Source organism: Vipera ursinii (genome assembly GCF_947247035.1).
Source record: "Vipera ursinii genome assembly, chromosome: 1".
NCBI lineage: Eukaryota > Metazoa > Chordata > Lepidosauria > Squamata > Viperidae > Vipera > Vipera ursinii.
Window position 1 is genome coordinate 331,647,184 of NC_139512.1, and position 27,666 is coordinate 331,674,849.

Consider the following 27,666-nt stretch of genomic DNA (forward strand, 5'->3'; position numbering starts at 1 on the left):
TGTGTTACTGTCTGTGACCATACAAGAACATCTTTCCTGGGGGCAGTGTTGTCTATAAAATACAACAATAATATGACTGTTCTTTTTGTTTTCAGTTTGTTGTGGTAACTGTGCTAGGCTGCTGATGATACCCACACTTTCTGACTTCCATAACGTCAAAAGTGTTGCTTTATTGCAAGATGGTTTGCAGCTTAGCTGCTTCAGTCCTAAATGGTTACATACAATTGAATTACTATCTTTATTGGGCAAAGCTATAAGCTTTGGAGTTCTTGTAAAAATGCTTTGTAGAAAAATATACTAAGTACACTGGAAGAGTTTATGTTTCCACCCCATTACTCTGTGCAACGTGAGCCAACTGCTGACAACATCAAACTCCATTGAGGTTTTGTAAATCAAATGGTGTCGTAATGGATTATAATAAGGTAATGCTTTTCACTCCCCTTCTTCAATAATGGCACATTCTCCATAAATGTTGGAGAGATTTGTTGGAAAGCCAAAGGGGACACATTGGGATCTTATGTAAGTGCAGGATTGACCACTTGATTAGCCACATACAAGGAATTACAGTATATACAGATTGCTGGCGGACAACACCCAGAGATAGGGCCTTCTCAGTGGGTGCGCCTGCCCTTTGGAACCAGCTGCCAGTGGAGCTTAGGACTGCCCCCGACCTCCGTTCCTTCCGCCGGGACCTGAAGACCTGGCTCTTCGAGCTCTCTGGCCCAGGCTGAGAATTTTAATTTTAATTTTAACTGGGGTTTTATTTGTTCAGGGACGGATATAATTTTTGTAACTGTTTTTAACTTTTGTATTTTTTGTTTTAATCACCCTGTAAACCGCCCTGAGTCCTTCGGGAAAGGGCGGTATATAAATATAATAAAATAAATAAATAAATAAATATCAGTGGAAAAAGAAATTCATCAAGAAGAGTCCTGGTGGTGCAATGATTAGAATGCAGTATTGCATCCTACTTCTGCCCATGGTCTGGAGTTTCATCCTGATCAGCTAAAGGTTGACTCAGATTTCCATCCTTGCGAAGTCGGTAAAATGAGAATCCAGATTGTTGGGGATAATATCCTAACTCTGTAAACCTCCCAGAGAGGGCTGTAAAGCACTGTGAAGTGGTATGTAAATCTTAAGTGCTATTCCTATTGTTATCTCCATGTAAGAGAAGCCTAGTCTTGTTTGGGACTCTAGGTCAGAGGCCCCCAACCTATGGGCCTTGGCCCACTAGAGGGTCATGAGGGATTTGCAACTGGGCCATGGAAACCGCCGGCAAGTGCACATGTGCACATCCTTACTTGCTGAAGCAGCGGGCAAGCGTGCATGCATGCTCCATTTAAGTGAGCAGCAGGCGCATGTGCACGCCACTCATGCAAATGGAGCTGCGCTCATGTGCTTGCCGGCCACTCATGCGGAAACATGCTCTTTCCCCGCCCCCCCACTGGTCCACAAACCTGGAAATGTTGGGGAACTCTGCTCCAGGTGATAGAACCAGAAGAGATGCCCTTGGAATCTGAATTAGAGCAACAGAAAGAAAGCCGGATGTCAACATGTAATGACTTTCTGTATCTCAGACAGAATTCTTAGTATAATCTTCTGTTCCTTCTGGCCTGAAGATATTGGTCCCCATCAATATTAAATGATACTCTTATGTTTCTATTCTCAGATAATCCTAAAATTGAGAAATTCTAATCAATATCTAACAGGGATTGAGAAATTAGAATACCAGAGTCAGTTCAATAATTATATTATATTTATTATATTATATATATTTATTATATTATTATATGATATTATAATCCTTTGGTGAAACACCAACTCTCTTCATGAAAAGTATACTGCAACCTTCAATGTGGTGTCCAAGGTCTTGATCTGTAAGCTCCACTTAACCAGATATGTCAGAAGCATGACAATTAAAATAAGGCATGCTATACAAAATTTAAAATATAAAATTACAAGATTAAAATATGTAGAAACTAAACAGTTTTTGCCCAGAAACTAGCAACATTAATTGCATTCTGTTAGGCTGCCATAAAGTCCTCAAGTGTACACTGATTCGAACACAAAGGGCAGGTATACGTATGTGTTGTTGTCTGCATGTCACCACAGTCGCAAAGAACAGAAGCCACCAGACAGCCCCATTTGTTCAGAATGTCTGTGGATCTTGTTGTACTCATGCACAGTCTATTATTCAACAATTTCCATACTTTTTGCCTTTATTCACAATTTCCATACTTACCAGCTTTCATCAGACCGAGTGCTGGCTCCTCGGTTGGTTCCATCCAGTGTTGGTTCTTTGTTGCTTTCCATAGATCCACCCTGCTTTCAAATTCTTCAAAGTCTTTCTTAATTATTAAATACTGAATAATATGCAATTATCCAATGTTATCTATTTCTTGAGATGATTTGATGTCTAAAACTAAAGTCCACTTAATGCTCCAGCAAAGGAATAACTTAGAAAATCACTTCAAAAAGAGTTCTCTCCTTCATTAAACCAGATGACTGGTCTCTTATGGACCAGTGTTATTCAAAGTCATAAAGTCGAGAATAAGTTCCATAAAGGAAATGGATGGAAATAAACATTCGAATTCCCCCAGTGACCTCCATTTTTAACTTATTCATAAGTACTCTGGAATTAGAAGTGGAAGAATTAAGAGGCTAAGTCTCTTCTTATCAGCACAGCATTTATAATTATGTAACCCCAGTGAAGAGCTTCATTCAAATCTCCAGAAGAGAAATAATCCAGTTTTCTTTGTAAATAGCAGATTAATTTAGGAGCTACCGTGTTTCAGTAAACATCTGTGATGCTATGCTTAAAATGCTAGATGTATTCTTTTTTCTGTTGAAAAATTCTTTCTGTTCCTTAAGTTTCTGTTATTCCTCAGAAGAGGACAAAATGTTCCTTGCTTTCTGTTGGGATATATTGGACTGGCAGTTTGCATACTACGTGCATAGGCAATCTTGGCAGACGCCATCATTAATGCTTCCTTTGGTGCCTTAAATTATAGGAAGAAGGTCATTGACCCAACAGCTTCCCCAATAAATTAAGTTCTTTTAAATAAGCAAATCGGCAAAACTTGACCAATTTCCATTAATCATTGGAAATGAGCTGGAATGAGCTTTTGATTTAGTATCTGTTTAATATACAAAATAAGGACCCTATTCTTCTTTCACTCTTTGGCAGCTTTCACTGCATTCCTGCCTGGTTTCCTAGTACTGCAAGAGATTTATGTCCCAGGAGATAACCATTCTTTTTATGTGCTACAATGCTGTCATTTGCTGTTTCTTGTATGTTTTTCTCTCACTTTCTTGGTACTTTTAAGCACTAGCTTTTCCAGGGAGCAAAATAGTCATCATAATAACAAAATTCACAGAACTGTGGTTCCCCTCCAGGTGTCTGGTGGATGTCAATACTTTCTAGACAGATTTGGTGGCAGGAATTGGAAGATTTACAGGCTCAGAAAAGTTGGAGGGGTCCCAGTTGCAGAAGGCCATGCTGCTCTATTCTCTCTTTTCTATTTCTCCAAAGGATCCATCTGGCAGGTGAATGTGGCAGAGCAAAGGTGACAGATTAGAACAAGCTGTTGATCAAGGTAGTGAGCTGTAGTCCCCCAGCACTATTTCCTGGTGTGGTCTGAGAAAGACTGAAAGCAATGCACCAAACCCTATTCCAGTCAAGTTGCCTAGAAAATTACCGTAAATAGTTGAAAGAGTTCTCAGTTGAAAGCACCGAGAGCTCCAACAGGGGGATGTTTCTTTGTGTAAAATGCCTACGAAGTGTGACTGATGTTTTCTGCTAGTTAGTGCAGAAATCACCGGTCTTCCTGGTGGACCGCTCAGGATTTTGGAGAGTGGAATAAATAAACTTTATTGTCAAAGTACAACATGTGTACATTGAGATTAGCTGAGCCTCCCCCCGTGCTCTCTCCCCCCAACACACAGTGACAACAAACCCTCCATCCCACCACACTATGTGAACCAACTACACCACACACCGGCCTCCCAAGTCAATTCTGCATAAGATTATGTCCCATTTAAAAGCCTAATAGCCCACGGATAAAAGCTATTTTTCAGCCTGTTGGTACGGCTGGCTATATTCCTATATCTCCTACCGGATGGTAGGAGAGTAAAGAGATACCGTCCAGGGTGTGAGTCATCCCTGAGAATCTTCCTCACTCTTCCAAGGCAACAAGCCCTGGCGATGTCAGTGGTGTCAGGGAACAGACCACAATGTCTTGTGCTGTGCTCACTACCCTCTGTAATACTTTCCTATCCGCGGCTGTCAGACCAGCATACCAAACCACAATACCATACGAGAGGACGCTCTCTATGGTAGACCGGTAAAAGAGGGTCATTAGCTGTTGTTCTACCCTGTTCTTCCACAAGATCCTAAGAAAGTGAAGCCTCTGTTGGGCCTTTCTAGCCACCTGGGTTGTGTTAACTTTCCAGGTCAGATCTTCACAGAGGTAGACAGCTGTCAAAGAGAGCAGATCTATCTGTTTACATAGCCAGTCATAAACACCTGTTTCCAAAAGGCCAACCAGGAAACTTAAAAAATAAAAAACAAAAAATAGCCCGGAATATAATTCAGCAGCAGACCATTTTATTTCAAAAATTACCTTTGGGTTAATTAAGATTGAAAGTTCTCTATGATATGAAGGATACAGAAACTGGATTGGTTTCAGTGAGATCACTGTAGGTTTATACTATCAGAGGATGGGGTTTGGCAGTGCTAGTCCACTTCAACTGTGGACCTTGGATCAAGCATAATCTTGTTCTCTCTGAGAGGAAGCTATTCCATTTTATAGGGCATTGAGACGCCAGCAGTGGAGTGAAAACAATGGCTAATCTTTCAATTCCTCAAACATAGAGCATGCTAGAAAGGTAACAAAGACTAGGCTTTCACTTTATTTTATTAGATGTAAGTTGGCACAAGTTGAGAATCAAGGTGCTCATTAAGTGCTCTTCTTCAGCCCATTCTTTTTTTTTTCTCCTCGTCATATAATTTTCTGGGATTTTAGTAGATGAGTCCAGAATTTTATTATGCTGGCAAGCCCTAATCCAATGTGCTTCTATCCAGGATGCTTCCTGCACCCCTGAAAGATGCTGTTGAAGTTGCAACATGGAGAAGATGCTACAACATGCAGGAAGTTAACTCTGCACTCAGTAAGATTCAGCTGGTGGGATATTCCCAGAAAATTGTGAGTTTCTCTAAAAAAAGGACTCGGGGAGGAATCTGCACTGTCTTCTTTCCTTCTGTATCCATTTTATCATAGGACAGTTGTCCGTTGTTGACTGTATTAAAATCTGAATGAAATAAAAAGCTGTCGTATCCATAAGGTCCTTCTCCTTGCCCAAACCTTCCAGTTTTAACTGGGAAGCAGTTCCATACAAACCTCCTCAGTTACGTATCTGTGTGGATGCCAGCCAGAGATGTTCTACTTGTACGGTCTTTTAAAAGAACTTTAATTATAATTTTTTGCTGATGCTTTTCACATTTTGTGTTTTGTGTTTCTGTGTTCCTTTGAAACAATTTCCATATCATTGTCTTAAATATAAACATTGAATTGCTTTTAAAAAGAGAGAGAAAACAGCTTTAGATACAGATGTAAGAAGATGTAAGTCCAAAATCCTGTTCTTACATCAATCTAATCAAAGTTTCTGGGAAAACCAGAAGCAGATAATCATTCCTAAGTGTTCTCTAGTTCTTGGCTATTTCCCATTTGTTTTCCATGGATGTATTGCCTTTGAACATGGAGATCAGCTCGGTGAGCTAAGACTACTATAAGAATAGCACATGTGGAAATTTATTTTCTGGCACAGCTTCATTCAGAATCCAATTGTTTTCTTCTTCCTTCCTCCCACAGGAGCTATTTGGTGCAGTGCAAGTCTCTCCTCTCAGTTCTGGATATGCACTGGGCAGCTCCAATTGGATCATCCAGTCACATTATGAGAAGGTTTCCTATGTCTCAGGATCCTCACTACTTACAACACATCCACAGGTACAACATCTTTGTGGGGTGTGGTGGTGAAGTTCCCCTTCTTCAGTGGTTTGTGTTGATTGGATTTAAATAGTAGGCAAATGGCGATTCCCCTATTTTCCTACCCATGGGGTAATATTCTGCACGGATTGGAAAAGTTCAGCATGTTTAGGGTTGGCGTTGCTGGAAGGATTCTAGCCCCATTCTCTGGCTCCTTCCATTTCATCATTGCTTATTGGGGGAGAAAGATAAGTCATGAGTTCCAGAGTTCTTACTGTACCTGAGAACACTACTATTGTCTGTAAACATACCTGTTCCGTCATCATCTAAACCTAGTTTTGGTACCAACGCAGCTTAGCAGCCAAGGCTCCTTCTTGCCTTGCCACACCTGATTTTTATAATTACAAAAAAACACTCTTATTTATTTTATATTACAAAGGAAGCTGTTATAAAAGAGAGCGGTGGGCTCCCCATCCTTATTTTCAGAGATGTAGATTCCATCAGTTTTACTTTTAACCCTGACTGTAGCCCCTTGCTTCGTTCAATCAGGTAAAGAACCTATACAGTAAAAGTAGCTGCAAGATTTGAGGTCTCACTCTAACCCAGTCCTGTTGGCTGTGCTTAGTCTATACCAGGGGTAGGCAACCTTGGCTCTTTTATGACTCGTGGACTTCAATTCCCAGAATTCCTGAGCCAGCCATGCTGGCTCAGGAATTCTGGGAGTTGAAGTCCACGAGTCATAAAAGAGCCAAGGTTGCCTACCCCTGGTCTATACCAGCAATATGAGTATCACATCACCATCCTATCTTATTTGAACATCTTCAATTAGGGTTTACAGGGAGTGCAGAATTATTAGGCAAGTTGTATTTTTGAGGATTAATTTTATTATTGAACAACAACCATGTTCTCAATGAACCCAAAAAACTCATTAATATCAAAGCTGAATATTTTTGGAAGTAGTTTTTAGTTTGTTTTTAGTTATAGCTATTTTAGGGGGATATCTGTGTGTGCAGGTGACTATTACTGTGCATAATTATTAGGCAACTTAACAAAAAACAAATATATACCCATTTCAATTATTTATTTTTACCAGTGAAACCAATATAACATCTCAACATTCACAAATATACATTTCTGACATTCAAAAACATAACAAAAACAAATCAGTGACCAATATAGCCACCTTTCTTTGCAAGGACACTCAAAAGCCTGCCATCCATGGATTCTGTCAGTGTTTTGATCTGTTCACCATCAACATTGCGTGCAGCAGCAACCACAGCCTCCCAGACACTGTTCAGAGAGGTGTACTGTTTTCCCTCCTTGTAAATCTCACATTTGATGATGGACCACAGGTTCTCAATGGGGTTCAGATCAGGTGAACAAGGAGGCCATGTCATTAGATTTCCTTCTTTTATACCCTTTCTTGCCAGCCACGCTGTGGAGTACTTGGACGCGTGTGATGGAGCATTGTCCTGCATGAAAATCATGTTTTTCTTGAAGGATGCAGACTTCTTCCTGTACCACTGCTTGAAGAAGGTGTCTTCCAGAAACTGGCAGTAGGACTGGGAGTTGAGCTTGACTCCATCCTCAACCCGAAAAGGCCCCACAAGCTCATCTTTGATGATACCAGCCCAAACCAGTACTCCACCTCCACCTTGCTGGCGTCTGAGTCGGACTGGAGCTCTCTGCCCTTTACCAATCCAGCCACGGGCCCATCCATCTGGCCCATCAAGACTCACTCTCATTTCATCAGTCCATAAAACCTTAGAAAAATCAGTCTTGAGATATTTCTTGGCCCAGTCTTGACGTTTCAGCTTGTGTGTCTTGTTCAGTGGTGGTCGTCTTTCAGCCTTTCTTACCTTGGCCATGTCTCTGAGTATTGCACACCTTGTGCTTTTGGGCACTCGTGATGTTGCAGCTCTGAAATATGGCCAAACTGGTGGCAAGTGGCATCTTGGCAGCTGCACGCTTGACTTTTCTCAGTTCATGGGCAGTTATTTTGCGCCTTGGTTTCTCCACACGCTTCTTGCGACCCTGTTGACTATTTTGAATGAAACGCTTGATTGTTCGATGATCACGCTTCAGAAGCTTTGCAATTTTAAGAGTGCTGCATCCCTCTGCAAGATATCTCACTATTTTTGACTTTTCTGAGCCTGTCAAGTCCTTCTTTTGACCCATTTTGCCAAAGGAAGTTGCCTAATAATTATGCACACCTGATACAGGGTGTTGATGTCATTAGACCACACCCCTTCTCATTACAGAGATGCACATCACCTAATATGCTTAATTGGTAGTAGGCTTTCGAGCCTATACAGCTTGGAGTAAGACAACATGCATAAAGAGGATGATGTGGTCAAAATACTCATTTGCCTAATAATTCTGCACTCCCTGTAGTTTATGGATATATATTCCCAATCACCTGCATGAGTTTCTAACAAAGTGCAGGGATCTGCAGTAGGAAGTGGGGAAAAAGGAAGACAAGGAGGTTCTACACTACAAAGGGAACTCCAGTTGCAATCCAAACATGGGCAGATACAGTGAGGCTATTGATGTATCTCTTCAGAAAAGGAAGCACTTTGGTTGAACAGAAATGAAAGGAGTAACTCCTTGCTATCATTTTAAGCATATTTCTAATCCATATGGCCTGAATAAGGTGCGAAAGGTTTTACATATTGTACAATGGAACAGATGCACATACTTTGATATATACAATACATACATCCTTTGCTTTTTTTCCCACAAGTTGAGAGACCCCTCTCTTTTTTGCATATAAATACCTCATTCGAACATCGACTGAATCAAAAATTAAAATCAGGATGTTGTAGACATAACCCTCTATTAAGTTTAACAAGAGTTGTGGCAAAGGAGAAAGAATGTCTTGACAGGATGTGCCAAAGGTCACCTATACTAGGGTTCCCCAACCCCGGGCTGTGGCCCACTAGTGGGCCACAGCTCATTTGGAACCCAGCTACGCAAGTGGCAGGTCATGTGAGCGCATCTCCACTTGCACAAGCCACTTGTGCAAATGCAGCTGTGCATGTTTGCGCACACACCTATGACTCACACAGAACCATCCCTTCTTCTCTTCCCACCCCCACCCCCCCGAACCGCCAAGCCAAACAGATTGTGGGCCACTGACTTATACGTTAAAATTCACTAAGGAAAAATCAACAAGATGTATTTTCTCCTTACGCACCTACATCAAGAAAATTCAATTCCTCCTCATTTAAAGTTATGGAAAAGAAAAATTTTATGTCCAACATAACTTCATTTGATTTCAACTTCTGCAAAGAGGGTTTGCTAAAAAGGGAACAGAAAAAGGGAGCAAGGTCTTCCTGAAGTACTTAAGAATTGCTTAAAACTGTAACAGTAGAAATTCATCTAAAAAAAGAGATTAAGCATACTTAACAAGCAGTTTCAGAAACGTTTTTGGAGAAAAGATAGTGTCCTTTCAGAAAACAGAATTATTCCCAAGCAAGAAGCACTAAAAGGAATGTAAACATGCTGTAATACAATGAGGCAGGTGCGTGGTGTTGAGAAGTGTGATATTAATAATGTTAAGACCAACTGGTAAAAATTTATTTCAGAATATCACAAGCAAGCAACTGGCAAGGTATAGTACTAAAAAGAAAAATAGGCTGGTGAAGAAGCTGAATTAATTCCTTGTTTCTGTCTTCATTATAGAACAAAAATATAAGGTAAAAATATACCTGTCTTAAGTAATATATTTAGGAGCAGTGTCTGAGGAAGTTAAGCAAATACTATGAACAAGGGATAAAGTTTTAAATCAGTATTTTTCAAACTTGGCAACGTCAGCTCCCAGAATTCCCCAGTATGCTGGTTGGAGAATTCTGGGAGTTGAAATCCACACATCTTAAAGTTGCTGTGTTTGAAAACACTGGTCTAGACCATATTCACCAACTGAAATCAATACCAAACCTAAACAGCCCCCATCCAAGAGCTTAAATATATAGGGGCTGATGTTTTAAAACAAGAACACATGACATTGCTCTGACATTAGCAAACTGAATAAGAAAACTGTGAAATGATTGGTTTAACAACAGTTTTAAAGTTTTTGAGACCGAAAGCAATTACAAGTTATTTATTTATTTTATTTATTTATTTAGATTTATATACCGCCCTTTCCCGAAGGACTCAGGGCGGTTTACAGGGCATTTAAAAGAAAGTCAATACAAACGTTAAAACAAATTTAAAAAGATTAAATAAAACCCTGAGAAAATTAAAACCCAGTTAAAATTAAAATTAAAAATTCTCAGCCTGGGCCAGAGAGCTCGAAGAGCCAGGTCTTCAGGTCCCGGCGGAATGAACGGTGCCAGCCATCATCTCCAAGAAGAAACAAAAATATGCACTGAAAGCTGTCATAGGAGAGATGGGACTCTGAAATCATTTGCAAACCACCTTCTTGATTTTTCAGTATAAATGTACCGGGCAGGATCTGTCTTTCCAGAGGACTGTAGCAGGACTGGTCTACCTGATCTTCAGGAGCTAATGGCAGGACTGGTCTCCCTAACCTCTGGAAGGCTAGGGCGGTCCCACTCTACTGACGCTCCAGGTAGCAACTTGGCAGTTCCAGAACATTGAAGCAGCCACAAACCTGCCAACTTTCAATCCCATGGGAATCATAATGCTAATGTTTCCTGACATATAGTCATTATTTTATTCATCTTAACTTTGTTGTACTCATAATACTTTTGTACTACAGGTAAAATTCCATAGGATAGGCAAAAATGTCGTCGAAAATGCAATAGGAATAGCAGCAAAGCTCTTTTTTTGAAAAGCAGGCTATACATTTGGGAAGAAAATGTGCCCTTTACATCATGAGTAAATGGTTAAATACTCATGTTTTATGGTAAGAAGCAGTTGAAAAATGCAGCAAGATGGGCAAGGACTAAGGTGGCTGATGTACTTGACTGACACCAGAGAAATCCGGTTTCTACTCCATGTGCAGCCACAGCAGCTCACTTGGTGATTTTTCAGCTCAACCTACATCACAGGATAGTTGTGAAAAAATATAACAAGATGCAGCATGATGTATGTGCCTTGAGTTCCTGAGCAAAGATAAGATATAGATAATGTGCATGTTTGTGTGCCAGAAAAGGGACATATAAATGGGGCAATAAAAATATCCAGGCCTTTCTTTCTCATTGCTTCTTTAATAGCCACATGAAGAGTCAATTCCTTGCTGTTGGGTATGGTAAGGAACAAGGGATTGCAAGAGTGGCAAGGAAACTATCACAGGACATTCCAAATGAACTCCATATTTATTTTATTTTATTTATTTTATTACATTTATATACCGCCCTTTCCCGAAGGACTCAGGGCGGTTTCCAGGGTAATTAAAAACCAAAAATACAAAAGTTAAGAACCAAGTTTAAAAAAGATTAAATTTATCCCTGTATAATAAAACCCCAATTAAAATAAATTACTCCTCAGCCTGGGCCAGAGAGCTCGAAGAGCCAGGTCTTCAGGTCCCGGCGGAATGAACGGAGGTCGGGGGCAGTCCTCAGCTCCACTGGCAGCTGGTTCCAGAGGGCAGGCGCACCCACTGAGAAGGCCCTCCCCCTGGGCGTTACCCACCGGCAATCTTTTACCGGCGGCACCCTGAGAAGACCCTCCCTGTGGGAGCACACTGGATGAAGGGAGCTTGATGCTGGCAGCAGGTGTTCCCTCAAATATCCCGGACCCTCGCCATTTAGCCTATCCTGTTGTGAGTAAATTGCAGGCAGGCAAAATTTTACTCCACGTTTTAGAAAAACTTTAAAAATATGTCTAGCAGTGGAAGAGGCTACAATATTGGGGGAAAAATTATGCAGAGGATTTCTTTCATTTGGAGGCACTGACATAGAGGGTAAGCAGTGGTCTATAGAAGTTGTTTCCAGTATGTAAATTCTCACAAGATCCATAATTTTGTCTCCATAGACATTGCCTTATATGGTTTTCAAGAGAAACAAAGCAATGTATGATGCAAGAGTCTTCTAACCATATACTGCCTTTGAGAAAACAAACCTTTGACAAACTGTGTCAAATTGTGGCAGAATACAAAGTGCAAAGTATTTTGTTATATTACTCCTCTCCATTGGGGTCCTTCCTCCTTCCCCAAGCAATCTGTCAGCACACTGATCTCATTGGGCTGTTTAGAATTGTTTAGGAATTTCTTCTGAAACTTGCTACATCCTCCAAATATGGAATTTAACAGAATAACAGAGTTTATTGGAGGTCTTCTAGTCCTACCTCCTCCTCAGGCAGGCAACCCCATGCCATTTCAGGCAAATGAGTGTCCAGTGTCTTCTTAAAAGTTTCCAATGATGGAGCACCCACAACTTCTAAGGCAAGGCTTGTCTCTCTTTATTTAAATTTATATGCAACCCCTCTCACAGTCATGGGACTCAGGAGTTCCTGTAAATTTGCCGATACTTCTTGTGCATGGGGTTGAAAAGAGAGGAGGAATTTCTTTGCTACCTTAAGCAATGGCACTTGCAGCTTGAACTTCACAGGAATTATAGCTAAAATGGACCTTCCATTTTCAAAGAAAGTATACTGTAGAACAGACATGTCAAACACAAGGCCCGGCCAGATCCGGCCCGCAAAGTGGTTTCATGCGGCCCGCGAAGCCATCCTGGAAACAGTGAGGGAACGGCCCCCAATGCCTTGGCCCTGGCCCAGAGACCCTCCTCCTGCCAGAGACCCTCAGATCTGTCCCACTCCTGCCCAGGCCCCCATAGGCACCCTTGATGCCAATGATGTAGAGCTGGCCACGCCCACCCAGTAGGCCATACGCACTCTAGCCACGCCCACCCAGTAGGCCACGCCCACCCTGGCCATACCCACCCAGCCCCCTGAGGGCAACCGCAATGCTGATGCGGCCCTCAATGAAATTGAGTTTGACACCCCTGCTGTAGAATCATATTTCTGGGAAGCACACGACCAAAAAAGACTGTTGATTTCCATTTCAGTAGATGCCCACTATTTGATAGGCAGATTAATTTTGAGCCCTTCCTATCAGAAAGCTTATCTTGTTTCAGAATAACTGAAACTCATAAGATGTTTTCTGGTTGAAATTTGAAACGAACAGTTTCTACAAGGACACTTTGCCTCGATACAACTCCCAGCAACAATAAGTTATGAAAATTGACTCTTGACTTAGAAAGCAAAATTGGAGCTGATAATGGCAGGGGAAGGAGATAGGGCAGCCCAGAAGATTTGTCAAAAGTCTTTTAAAGTATATTATTCTGAAGGTTGACTCAGGGAATCAATAGCAGCACCTTGGGTCAATAGAAGATGAAATTATGACTATTGAATCCTACATGACTGTTATGTGTATTTCCCACAGCCAATTCAATGATACTTTTACTGGTTTATTGGCATTTTCATTTGACAAGCGTCTCATGGCTACTGCATTTTGTTCTGTGTTGGTTTTTAGAAAGTGTCTTAAGAACTTTTTTATCCATCCACTATGTCACACTGTTCATTTATATTTGAGTTTTGCCCAACCTTCCATCACTGGGACAGAGATACTTTTTGAAACAGTATAGACAAAATTGTCCAGGAGATGTTTGGCAGCATTTAAGTACCACATATACTGGCGTTTGTTGTTGGAATCTGTGATAATCAATACATCCGATCTAATTTGTTCCCCAAAGCTAGGACAATGTAGAGGTATATCTGAAAAGATCCAGAAACATCTTAGTTCCTAAGATAAAGAGTTGTAACTAAACGTCACATCTGTATAACACATATTTTGTGGACTCTGGTTCCTTATCATGTGCTTTGTTATTTGGATTTGAAAATAGTTTTTTGTATGTGTGTAGTCAACTAGTTCAATATATTTGCAAGACAGAAGTTCATTGTCAACTTCAAAATTAGCAAATCCAGAGTCTGCAGCTTCTTGAGGATAACTAATAAGGTATACTTGGCCCTTTAAAATGGGGATAGAGCGGGGCAATTAATAAATGTAATGAAAACTGAAAATGGTTGCTTACTGCCTTTAATAATTTCCCTTTCCTATAATTCAATCAAAGTATAATTCAGCAGTAGCTTTTGGAGGAACTCTGGGGCTGCATGCAAATCTGATTAGTATAATAAATGTATAATAAAGGGTCATCTTTTGTAAACTCCCTGAAGCCACCACAAATAAGGCACATCTTTTCATTGTACTAGCCTAAATATTTCTTTTCAAAAAATGTTTGTAAAATTGCCTATCCCCAAAAGTTTGTGTTTGTTCTACAGATCTAGCTAGGTGGGCATGCTTTGGGTCACTTCAGTGAAACAATATCAGCTGAGGAGACCTAGGAGCATGTTTTCTTTCTCTTGGTGCCTCCCCTCCCCAAGATTTGGATGATCCTGACCCCATTAGCCTTCTGGAAGGCTATGAAGACCTGGCTTTACCTCAGGCTTTGCGGCCTGGATGTTAGCATAGGCTGGTATGTGCGTGTATATGTCATTAGAGCAATTTTTAATGGCCCTTGCTAGGTTTAACTGATTCTATTTATTTATTGTGTTTCTGTCTTTTTCTTTGCCTTCTAGAGAGCCACTGCTTAAGATGGATAGCACTGCCCATTTATTACATTAATGATTTTTCTCAAATTTTCCTTTCAGCCCATGGACCAGGCTTCTCTTAAAAACAGTGATGTTCTCATCCTGACTGGACTCACCCAGATTCCCACAGCCAATCCAGATGGAATGGTGGGCGAATTCTGCAGTAACCTTGGTAGGTGGCTGGACAGTGGCTTTGCTTGCTTTGAATTCTGACTTGGGAAATATATGCAGTATATAGGAAATATCTCTAGGGCTCATTTAATCAATCCAAGTGACTGCTTCTTCTCTCCTTCTATGGCTTAGTTCAGATGGAATTTTAATTATAATTAAATATATAAATGTAATAAAATAAGTAAATAATAAATAAATAATATGTATATGTATATGTATATATGTATATAAATTAATGGGTTTGTCAAAAACAGATCATGCCAGACAAATCTTATTGCATTCTTTGACCAAGTAACTAGTGGACCAGAGGAATGCTGTAGATATAATTTACTTGGACTTCAGTAAGGCATTTGATAAAGTAGATCACAACCCAGATTGTTGGGGACCCAGATTCTTGGGGGCAATAAGCTGACTTTGTAATAATACCGCTTGGGGGGGGGGGGGCGAAAGCCCTAATAAGCAGGCATATACATAGAATGAAGGCTATTGCTAAGCACATTTGATTTGTGCTTAGATTGTAAGCCGCCCTGAGTCTTCGGAGAAGGGCGGGATATAAATGGGATTAAAAAATTTTTTTTAAAAAAACCTACTACTTGATAAGATAGAAAAATGTGGGTTAGATAGCATCACCACCAGATGGATTCGTAGCTGGCTGACAGGCCGTACTCAGTGTGTGGTCCTCAATGGAACTGCCTCTACATGGAAGGAAGTGTGTAGTGTGGTGCCCCAGGGCTCTGTTCTGGGCCCAGTGCTCTTCAACATCTTCATCAATGATTTGAATGAGGGGATATATGGGGAACTCATCAAATTTGCAGACGACACCAAGCTGGCAGGAATAGCCAATACTCCAGAAGATAGGCTTAAAATACAGGAGGATCTGGACAGACTCGAACACTGGGCGCTATCTAACAAAATGAAATTCAATGGTGAAAAAAGTAAGGTTCTACATTTAGGCAGGAAAAATCAAATGCACAGGTATAGTAGGTGGTACCTTGCTCAATAGTAGTAAGTGTGAGAGGGATCTCGGAGTCCTAGTAGACAATCACTTCAATATGAGCCAGCAGTGTGCTGCAGCTGCCAAAAAAGCCAACACAGTGCTAGGCTGCATTAACAGAGGGATAGAATCAAGATCACGTGAAGTACTAATACCACTTTACAATGCCTTGGTAAGGCCACACATGGAATATTGCATCTAGTTTGGGTCACCACGATGTAAAAAAGATGTTGAGACTCTAGAAAGGGTACAGAGAAGAGCAACAAAGATGATTAGAGGACAAGGCTAAAACATATAAGAAATGGTTGCTGGAATTGGGTATGTCTAGTTTAACGAAGAGAAGGGTGAGGGGTGACATGATAGCAGTGTTCCAATATCTCAGGGGCTGCCACAAAGAAGAGGGAGTCAAGCTATTCTCCAAAGCACCTGAAAGCAGGACAAGAAGCAATGGATGGAAACTAGTCAAGGAGAGAAGCAACCTAGAACTAAGGAGAAACTTCCTGACAGTTAGAACAATTAACCAGTGGAACAACCTGCCTCCAGAAGTGGTGAATGCTCCAACACTGGAAGTTTTTAAGAAGAGACTGGACAGCCATTTGCCTGAAATGGTATAGGGTTTCCTGCCTGGGCAGTGGGTTGGACTAGATGACCTCCAAGGTCCCTTCCAACTTATTATTATTTATTTTCAATATAATTATCGAGAAATGAAAATTGTACTTTTTGGGAGGGGAGAACTATTTTGGATTTGGCATAATGAGATTAAGTTATTTGTTCTCTGCTAAATATTAGCAACATTGCTGCCAGTAAATTCTGTTTTGATGGAGCTCTGTAGAGAATCTCAGGGTAGGGTTAGGTTAGGACAGGACAGGACAGGACAGGACAGGACAGGACAGGATAGCATAGGATAGGATTCTTTATTGGCCAAGTATGATTGGACACACAAGAAATTCATCTCCGGTGCATATGTTCTCAGTGTACACACATACAACAACAAAGTGACAGGTGACAGATCATAAATCATTGCTACAATCATTAATCATAAGATACAATCTAACGCCATCTTCTGTTTTGCTAACATAAAATCCATTTGCATTCTTTGGAAATATTATTTCCCTTTGCCAGTTATCCCCTTTCCTACACTTGATCACTGAACAATCAGCAGAAGCAAAAGGTGACATGACCCCAAATCCAGAAATGCAGTCTGTCTTTGATTAACATTGGCCATGCGCCTGCAGTTCTAGAGGCTGGTCTTCATGCGGCACCTCTGCATTATATGGGATTAATTCCTGTTCTTTTTCCCAGCTTCCAGCTTAAGAGCAAGAAATCTGAGAGGCTGTAATTTAATAGTGGATTTCACAGGCTGCATAGAAAATGTCTTAGATTCATTTAAGACTGAGGACAATGGTCTAAAAATGTGTTGGGAAAACTGCCAGAGTAGTGAGTGCTAAGCTAGATGGATCAGGGATTTGGCTTTATAAAAATTCAGCATCCTGAGTTTGTACGTCTGCTTGTGGATTTGTCTTCTGGTTTAATTGCTACACAGTGTTTTGTCTCTCTGCTATGGTGTAGGAAAAGATGGAGAAAGGTTTAGTGGTTTTTGATTACTGTCCTCCTTTTAAAAAAATCTTGCTGCAAAATCAGAGCATTTCATATTTCTGCGGTAACCAGACAGATGTCTCTAGGAAACTGATAAGCAGGATAATACAGTATCACCCTCTATTTTGCTGTCTTCAATGCAAAAGCACAGGTCTCCTGCCATCTTTTTGCTGGCACACTGGCTAAGGAATTCTGGGAGTTGAAGTGTACCTTTCTTACAGTTGCCAAGGCTGAAAAACACTGTTCTAGGAAGATGCTATTCCAAAGGCCTGCTTCTTAGGCTCCATCTGATGGCATTATTAGATTGATGGAACACAAAGTGAGTCCACTTTATCAGATCTTATGAGAAAGTCAAAAGAAGGGGTGGTTCTCAGCTATCCAGGCGTTGTGCCATGAAACATTTTTGGGGTGACAACCCGCTCCTAGAGTTGTAGCCAGAAACTCAAAGAGGCACAATACCAAGGCACAACTATAACTGTCGATGCTGGTGCTCTTCTGGGTCAGCTGGAGGTTCTGAGTGGTCTTCAAGGGAAACCCCAGGTAGATGACATTGCAATAAGCTGCATGCAAGGTGACAAAGCATGAGTGACCCTGAGAAGGGACAGTTGCTCCAAATCTGCCATTGATATTGATGTTGCTCCCAAGAATATGTTGAGGATAGCACTTTAGACTCCAGAATGCTTCCAAAGCACTCAGATAACTCATCCCCCATCCTTACTTTTTCTGAAAAGTTCAAGGTTTGGGGAAGGAGATTGAGTTTCATTTGCGGCAACTTTCCAGAGGAGCTATGTACATTTGAAACATATAGGGAAGGGATGGGGAAGGGAAGGGTTGGGTTGTTGTTGGGTAGAGATCTGGTAGCTGCAGTGGTTTATTTCTTTATGAATCCTCAGCAGTCAAGAACGGAAGGATTTCAGTAGCCTTAGGGAAGAAGATTTTTCTAAAGGGCATATTTCCCCACTAGAATTTGGATTGATTTCTTGTGTTAGGGGTTGGTTTTTATTTCTGCTATTATGCTCATCTTCTGCCATTATGGTTTAGGAGATAAAAATAGATATAGGTAGCAATAAAATTTGGGTGGAAGCAGCAGGATACTCTAGAGGAGACTGCCCAGGATAAAATGCTTTGTTGAAACAAAGTGATCTCTTCTTCCCCAGTGTGGAAAGGGGGATCTAATTGAAACAGAATTAAAAATATGTAAATCTCATCGTTTCAATTATATTAAACATTCTTAAGTCTATTTTGGAGTTTGTTCTTGGATTTTCATTTAAGGGACTGATATTATATGTGTATGCATATGAAGGTATGTCTTTTTAATTAATTCATGTTTCTTCTAATGGTATTAATTATTATGCACAGCATCCATAGTCCAGACTGGTGTTTTAGTTTTTCTTTATTTAAGCAATGGCTTTTGAGTAATTATTTTTTAATATGGACCTTTGTCTCCATTTACATAAAGTAATTGTATTCTCTGCTGATTGTTACAACCCTTGGCAAGGACAACCAAACTTATCAACAATTCCCTATAATTTCCATTTATAAAATTGGTATGAACTTCATTTCTTTTCTCTTCTTTTTTCTTTCTTTTGGTTTATAGATAGGTATCACCACAGCTGTGATTACAAATTTAGAACTTGCTAGCAAATTAATTTTCACTGTCAGCAAAACTGCTAATTGTTGAGCTGTACAATGTCATGGGTGCAAACAATATAATTTTCCAGTTTGCCTGAAATAGTCCATGTGATCGGGAGGGGAGAAGCATTTTATTTGCCCAGTTTTATAGCCTGTTTTATAAACTTGCAAGAAAATAAAGTTACTAAAATAATAACAAATATAATTAGATCTAAGTGGGAAGAGTGCCATATCCTACTTAGTTCAGGTGTGTTTCTGTTCACTTTCAGCTGGCTAAGCTTTTTTGACTTTTATATTAATTGTAATTATTATTATCCCACCTTATACAACTCCAGGTGATATCTACATGATAGTTCTTCCGTCCTATTTTCTGCCCAACAACAATCCTTTGAGGTGAATTGGGCTGAGAGAGACTGATTGGTCCCAACTCCCCCAGCCAGTTCTACTTAAATCGGAACTAGAACTCATAATCTCCTGGTTTCTAGTCCACTACACCAAATTTTTATAGATCCAGTTCTCAGTCCAGCGGGGCGCAAAAACGGGATGCCACCATGCTGCGCGGCGCAAAAATGGGCCAACACTGCACCTCAGGGTGCAGAAACAGGATGCTGTGCATAAGAACGGGGCAGGGCTAGTGAGTATCACACAAGCACTAGCCCCGCCCCATTTGTGTCACACGCCTACTCACAGCCCCATGTACACACGCACGTGCACATAAAATGCTTCTCCCTCCCTTTCCTCCCGGTTCACCAAGCAAGAAAGGTTGGTGACCTCTGCTAGAATGCATAAGTGTGCATTAGATTACTTTCCTCATTTGTTTGTTTGTCATCTAGGATGTTCCTTGCTTTTTGATTGATCCATGGCTGTAATCAGGATTATGTTGTTTTCTATAGAATTTTGGCATCATCTCAACTATTTTGCAGTTGCACATTTCGAAGCAACTTTGCCAACATAGCCCTTTCTGATGTTTGACACTGTCAAACTATATTCTCCATCGAGCTCCTGGGCAATGATGATGACAGTCCAAAGGAGCACTTGGCACTACCTTCCTGCTAGCTATGAGAAATGTTTCATTCCAGGAACTCACAAACCTTCCCTTGTATGAGTTACTAGTTATTTTACATGTTTGGGCTGCAGTTGCTGGAAAGTCAGCATGATGACACTTGCAGAATTTAATCCATCCTACAGTTTTTGTCCTTTGAAGGATATGTGTGTCTGTGTACGTGTGCCTGTACGTGTGTACCTGTTGCAGTACCAGGATCTGTTTCCTGACTTCTTCCTTCTTTTAGTCAAAATAGCTTTCTGGAATTCTGCTGCCCTCTCCTGACAATAGGTGTTAATTATGGTCTTAGTGCAAGCAGTGCATAAGGATGAGTTTATTAGCCTAAAGGGATGCAATTCTAAAGTCTTCGTAGCAAGCAAGTCAGAAAGGAAGAAAATAAATATCATAGAATGCCATCAAACACTTAGCACTTTTTAAAAAAATCTAGACTCTTAATGCGAGGTACAAAGTAATCATTTCACTTTGACCACTTAGCTGGCAGTTTTTTAAAACCCCAATATGCAATGAACTTAAAGAATTACTTATAGGGTGATAGAATCAAGGAAAATATCACAGCAAGATCCATCCTAACCCTGCTTTTCTTTTGCTTTTCTCTCTTTGCTCATCAGAGCGCTGTCTTTGCTTTAGCCTTGTTCTTATTGGCTTCCCCCTCTTTTCTCCCTGGCTGATTCCATCCCTCCCTTCCTTCCGTTGCCTTGCAGAGAGATTTTGCTGGCTTGCTGTTCTTTTCCAACAGAGATCAGCCCTCTAAGTTACTTCCTGTTTCTCTCTCAGGCAATCCCAGGATCTCATCCCATTTTCCCTGTCCAAGCCTTAAGTATGTCTAGTCTATTGAAAAGAAGGACGAAGCATGATGTGATAGCAGTCTTCCGGTACTTGAGGGACTGTCACAGAGAAGAAGGGTCAGCTTATTCTCCAGAGTACCTGAGAGCAGAAGATCATTAAAGAGAGATCTAACCTAGAATTAAGGAGAAATTTCCTGACAGTGAGAACAATTAACCAGTGGAATGGCTCACTTCCGGAAGTTGTGGGTGCTCCAGCATTAGAGGTTTTCAAGAAGAGATTGGAAACCCTGTTGTAGTGTCTCCTGCTTGAGCAGGGGGTTGGACTACAAGACCTCAAGGTTTCGTCCAACCCTGTTATTCTCTGTTCTTCCCTCCCTTTGACCAGAGAGCCTAAGGCCACCTATAAAGCTGTGCCATGGAGGATGATTGTTGAAATGCAAGAGTTTCAGATCCTGACTATGTGGCCCAATTGATCAGGAGACCTCTAGGGGTGAGTTGAGTTGAGCTATCAAGCCACCATCATATTTCATTCTAGCGCCTTGAGTGCTTCTCATGGCTTAACCTCTGTGTCTATGCAGTGCTTTGCACCTGCTCTTTCTGGGCATTTCCTCAGTTCCTACAAAGTGTTTTTGAAGCCATAGAAACAGATTTAGAGTACTCTGCGCAGTAGCAATAGCACTTAGGCTTATATACCGCTCCGTAGTGCTGTACAGCCCTCTCCAGGTGATTTTACAGAGTCAGCATATTGCCCCCAACAATATGGGTCTTCATTTTACTGACCTCAGAAGGATGGAAGGCTGATTCAACCTTGAGCCCCATGAGGATTGAACACTGGGCTGTGGGCAGAGTTTTGCCTCCAATACTGCATTCTAATCAGTATATTACCAGGCCTGCAGTGCACAAGCCAAAAATTTGAGATCCCTGCTTTAAGTCATGCAGTACACAGATACACACAGACCATTGGTTTATTTACAACTAAACTGCAAACATCCAGATGACTAATTTGCCATCTAGTGGTCATTTAGATTTTTGCAGCCCAGAAATGTAATGCCGAAATGTTATATGAATTGCTATATCAGACATGTCAAACTCGTGACGTCATGTGACATCGCGCTCCATATCGGGACAGTTTTGCCATTGCTGGCAATGGGATGGGCGCGGCTTCCACGTGATGCATCTGGCCCGCGGGCCGGCAGTTTGACAACCCTGTGCTATATGAATGGTCATACATGATGCTACATACAGGTAGTCCTTAACTTACGACTGGTTGCTTAGGGACCGTTTGAAGTTATGATGGACACCCTCCCAAAACATAGTTCCAAAGTTTCAAAAGCCCCCTCCCAGTCATGTAATCGCATTTCAGGCTCTCAGCAACCAGCCCACATTTACCACCATTTGCAGCATCCTGCAAGCACATGAACATGTTTTATGACTTTTTTTGCCAAAGAACAAGTTTTATGCAAACATAGCGAACAATGGGTTCACTTAATGATTGCAGATTCACTTAACACCCATGGTGTCATTTAACAACCTCTCGAAAAAATGTTGTACAATTGGGTTGGCGATGACCTGCTTTACAACGTTCATGACTTATGACCATAATAGGAGACTCATAAGTCCAGAACTACCTCATAAGTCCAGTATTGTTGATAGCAGCTAGTCTACTTTGATTCAAGCATAACACCAGGCTGCAGTTTGAATCATTGTATGTGATTCTTTTTTTTTACTCTCAGAAGATAACTGTTTTGATGGACAAAAAAAATAGGTACCTTCCTACCTATTTAAAGGTCAGAGAAATTAAATCCCAGGAGAGAGGTAAAACTGAATCCAGTTGTGATCCATCTATATTGCTTTTTTTTTACTTCAATATTAATTTAGATACTAGTGTGGATCCTAATTTTAAGAAGCTAAAAGATGCCTAAACGTGATAAGGGTGATAAGAAAAGCTAGATCACTTCTTGTAATGGTATCTGGAAATTACCTTGAGAAACAAGACAAAGATATGCAGCTAAGGGAGTGCTCAGATAAAAAAACAGCTGAGCCCACAGCAGGAATGTGGCTGGGACAAGAAGCTCAGAAGAGACCCACCCTAGTTTCTTGGGCTGTAAAGAAGGCGGGGTCGGGCAGGGGGGAGATGTACTTTCAGACTTGCAAGATTCAGTTAATGGAGTTATATAATTTAATTTAATTTAATTTAATATTTGCATTTGTATACCGCCCTTTCCCTGAGGACTCAGGGCGGTTTACAGGGAATTAAAATCGAAACATACAAAAGTTAAAACCAATTAAAAAAGCATTAAATTCACCCTGTAGATTAAAACCCCAGTTAAAATTTTCTCCTCAGCCTGGGCCCGAGAGCTCAAAGAGCCAGGTCTTCAGGCCCCGGCGGAATGAACGGAGGTCAGGAGCAGTCCTCAGCTCTACCGGCAGCTGGTTCCAGAGGGCAGGCGCTCCCACCGAGAAGGCCCTATCCCTGGGTGTCACCCGCCGGCAATCTCTCACCGGCGGAACCCTGAGCAGACCCTCCCTGTGGGAGCGCACTGGGCGAAGGGCATTTGATGCCGGCAGCAGGTGTTCCCTCAAATAACCCGGACCCAGGCCATGTAGGGCTTTATAGGTGATAACCAGCACCTTGAATTTCACCCGGAGGGCAACCGGAAGCCAATGCAGCTCGCGGAGTAGAGGTGTTACATGGGAGTATCGGGAAACCCCCATTACAACTCGCGCGGCCGCATTCTGCACCAGTTGAAGCCTCCGAGTGGTCTTCAAGGGCAGCCCCATGTAGAGAGCGTTGCAGTAGTCCAGACGGGAGGTCACAAGCGCATGAGTGACTGTGCGTAGGGCGTCTCGGTCCAGATAGGGGCGCAACTGGCGCACCAGGCGAACCTGTGCAAAAGCCCCCCTGGTCACGGCTCCTATGTGATCTTCAAAATTGAGCCGTGAATCCAGGAGGACGCCCAAGTTGCGAGCCCTATCAACGGGGGGTAACACCTCACCCCCCATCGTTAGAGGTGGAATAACTTGGTTAACCCGAGACGCCGATATGCACAGCCACTCAGTCTTGGCGGGATTGAGACGAAGCCTGTTTCTCCCCATCCAGACCTGAACCGCCTCCAGGCACCGGGACATCACGGAGAGGGCATCACTGGGTTGGTTCGGGGTGGAAAGAAAAAGTTGGGTATCATCAGCGTACTGGTGATACCCCACCCCAAAACCACGAATGATCTCGCCCAGCGGCTTCATGTAGATGCTGAACAGGAGGGGCGAGAGAACCGACCCCTGAGGGACTCCACAAATGAGAGGCCTCGGGGCGGATCTCTGCCCTCCTGCCAACACCGACTGCGAGCGGCCCCGGAGGTAGGAGGAGAACCACCGTAAAACGGTGCCTCCCACTCCCAGCCCCCTGAGACGCCGCAGCAGGATACCATGGTCGATGGTATCGAAAGCCGCTGAGAGGTCTAATAGGACCAGGACAGAGGAGCAACCCCTGTCCCTAGCCCTCCAGAGATCATTCACCAGCGCGACCAATGCCGTCTCCGTGCTGTGTCCAGGCCTGAAGCCCGATTGGTACGGGTCCAGATAATCAGTTTCCTCCAGGAACAGAGGGAGCTGATGCGCCACCACACTCTCAACAACCTTCGCCAGGAAGCGAAGGTTGGAGACTGGACGATAGTTGTTTAAAACAGCCGGGTCCAAAGCAGGCTTCTTGAGGAGGGGTCTCACCACCGCCTCCTTCAAGGCGGCAGGGAAGACACCCTCCTTCAAAGAAGCAGTTATTACTGCATGGAACCAGCCTCGTGTTCCCTCCCGAGCCGCATAAGCTAGCCAGGAGGGGCACGGATCCAACAAACAGGTGGTGGAGCTCAGTCTCCCCATAATAAAATAGGATTATCTCATCTGGTTTGGTTTCCGGTCTGGTCTACCTTGTAAGGCTGACATCAATCTTGCAAATATGGAAGAGTACATCTCTTCCACCATCATCTCCCATATATATTAACATAGGTCTTTCCCTCATACTATTACACTTACGTTCCAGAGATGATCAAGAATAGTTGTGTCTCCCCTTTGTCTATTTCGAGGGACACTGAGGTTGCACAGTGCCGGACACACACACACAAAAATAGCGCTGAGATTGCATCTCTACGTTGTCAGGTTGGGACATAGCAATAATCTGCAGTCAGTCAGGAGGTGGGAATTAGAAATCAAAGGACAAAACAGTAAGTCTTTATCTAAGAAATAAACCAGAACCAGAAGTTGAAGCCAAAGAATACCTATGGAGGCAAGAATGACCCACACTTGGATTATTATTTCAGCAAGTCTAAATTGGAATAGAAAGACCCCTTATATACCCGTCCTGTCCTGGAGAATCTTGGATAGGTTCACTTTCTCTAAAGCCAGATTTCTTCAATGAGAAGGCTGCCACCTATTACTCCGAGCTTCACTAAGCAAAGAAATAGCCCCATGTTAAAAACTACTTTTCCAGATCTTTTATATATTTTGACTTACAATCTTGAGTACCCAGTCTAGGGCCCACAAGGCATTTCCCTAGGCATGTGATGGACTCCATGAACCCAACTGATTCTAATTTTTTTTAAAAAATTAATTGGAAAAAAAGTAAATGAGAAGCTAACAAACTGCAAAGCAAGACCATCAAACTCAAGCACGATCTTTATTTATATTGGAGGCATCCTGAAAAATGAAAATAATTGCCCATTACTTTCTCTGGAAGTGGGGTATTTTATGCCTGATCCTGCCTCCCATGACAGCCATAGTAATATCTGTAACATACTCTCAAAATTCCTTTATGCTCCCATTGGCTGCAAAAGTCAGCCACTGCTGATTTATAACTTAGTTTTTATTATCCAGCTGTATTAACTATTTTCTGTAACCTTTACAGGAAAAAAATGTTAGATTCCCAGTTTTAATTGTGACTTCTCTAAGGGAACCCTGGTTTTGCAGAGAAAAATTAGATACTTTAATTAATTAATAAACAAAGAGATAAACTTAAACAGTAAATATAAGAGACTAAAAGAATTGGAAGGGACCTCGGAGGTCTTTTAGTCCCAATCAAGCAGGAGACCCTTTGTTGTTAGTTGCGAAGTCGTGTCCGACCCATCGCGACCCTATGGACAATGTTCCTCCAGGCCTTCCTGTCCTCTACCATCTTCTGGAGTCCATTTAAGCTCACGCCTACTGCTTCAGTGACTCCATCCAGCCACCTCATTCTCTGTCATCCCCTTCTTCTATTGCCCTCAATCTTTCCCAGCATTAGGCTCTTCTCCAGTGAGTCCTTCCTTCTCATTAGGTGGCCAAATATTAGTTTATGCAGATTTGAAATCTTGGGAGTAGCCACGCATAGGATTAGGATTAGGATTTATTAAATTTATATGCCGCCCTTCTCCCTAAGGACTCAGGGTGGCTCACAACAATAAAAATTAAGAGACATAAAATAGAAAAATTTAAAAAGAATTAAACAATAAATATAAGAAATACGGGACAATTTACACAATAAAAACCAAATTAAAAACCATGGTCAGTCCAGGCCCACGTGTTGGAACAACCACGTCTTCAGGTCACAGCGGAAGGATCGAAGGTCAGGGGCCGTCCGTAGCTCCGGAGGCAGTTCATTCCAGAGGGTTGGCGCACCCACAGAGAAGGCTCTCCCCCTGGGGGTCGCCAGCCGGCATTGCCTGGCCGACGGAACCCTGAGGAGGCTGACTCTGTGGGAGCGAACTGGGCGATGGGAGGTTGACATTGGCAGCAGGTGGTCTCGCAAGTACCCCGGGCCTAAGCCATGTAGGGCTTTAAAGGTAATTACCAGCACCTTGAATTGTACCCGGAGGGCAACTGGAAGCCAATGCAGCTCGCGCAGGAGAGGTGTAACATGGGAGTATCAAGATACTCCCATAAGCACCCGCACGGCCGCGTTTTGCACCAGCTGAAGCCTCCGGGTGCACCTCAAGGGCAGCCCCATGTAGAGAGCATTGCAGTAATCCAGGCGAGAAGTGACAAGGGCATGGGTGACCGTGCATAGGGCATCTCGGTCCAAAAAGGGGCGCACCAGGCGAACCTGTGCAAAGGCCCCCCTGGTCACGGCGGTTAGATGATCTTCCAGGTTAAGTCGTGAATCCAGGAGGACACCCAAGTTGCGGGCCATAGAATATAGAAGAGGGATGGAGACATAAAAAGTTTCTGAAACATCTGAGCAGCTGTTGGAAAAAATGCATTTTTCAGGATTACTAGTATATAAAGCAAAAAAAAATGAATACAGAACTCTACTATTATCAGTGAAATGGACCAGCATGAAGCACTAGTTCTGTTCATAGAAAAGAGAGCACTTTGCACAATGCGTGGAATATTTATGCAAAAAGGTTTCAAATTAATAATTGTGGACATAACTGTCTTTTCTAAATTCAGAGGAGTCTGCCAATGCTTGTTTACTTTATTGCCATTTAATGAAACCTCTTGTGTTCAGAGACAATATCTTTCAGTATTTTCATGTTGAGGAGAAACCACAGGGACAGCTGCCTCCATTATGCCATGTTTGTGAGTTTACTTAGTTGGACACTATTGGAACTGTATATCTTATATTTTTATTGCCTTGTGTCTTTGTTAAGCTCTTACAGTTCGAAATGGAGGAAATGTGCTGGTCCCTTGCTACCCCTCTGGAGTGATCTATGATCTTTTGGAGTGTCTCTATCAGTACATTGACTCTGCTGGACTTTCCAACATCCTCTTTTACTTCATTTCACCTGTGGCAAACAGCTCTCTTGAGTTTTCCCAGATCTTTGCTGAATGGTAGGTGGCAGCGGCTTGTGTTTATCAGAAAAGAGATTGAAGACTTTTGGCTGATCACTTCATTTTTTAAATGTTTCTGAGAAATGG

At 42.0% G+C, this 27,666-nt stretch overlaps 1 protein-coding gene across 1 annotated transcript in view; it reads left to right on the plus strand.

Annotated features, from left to right (window-relative positions):
• INTS9 (integrator complex subunit 9) overlaps positions 1-27,666 on the plus strand; it is a 77,190-nt gene that overhangs the window by 29,571 nt on the left and 19,953 nt on the right. The window contains exons 7-10 of the mRNA XM_083348430.1: positions 5,084-5,204; positions 5,871-6,005; positions 14,601-14,712; positions 27,399-27,579. Coding sequence (XP_083204556.1) covers positions 5,084-5,204; positions 5,871-6,005; positions 14,601-14,712; positions 27,399-27,579 — 549 coding nt within the window. The remainder of the gene's footprint in view (positions 1-5,083; positions 5,205-5,870; positions 6,006-14,600; positions 14,713-27,398; positions 27,580-27,666) is intronic.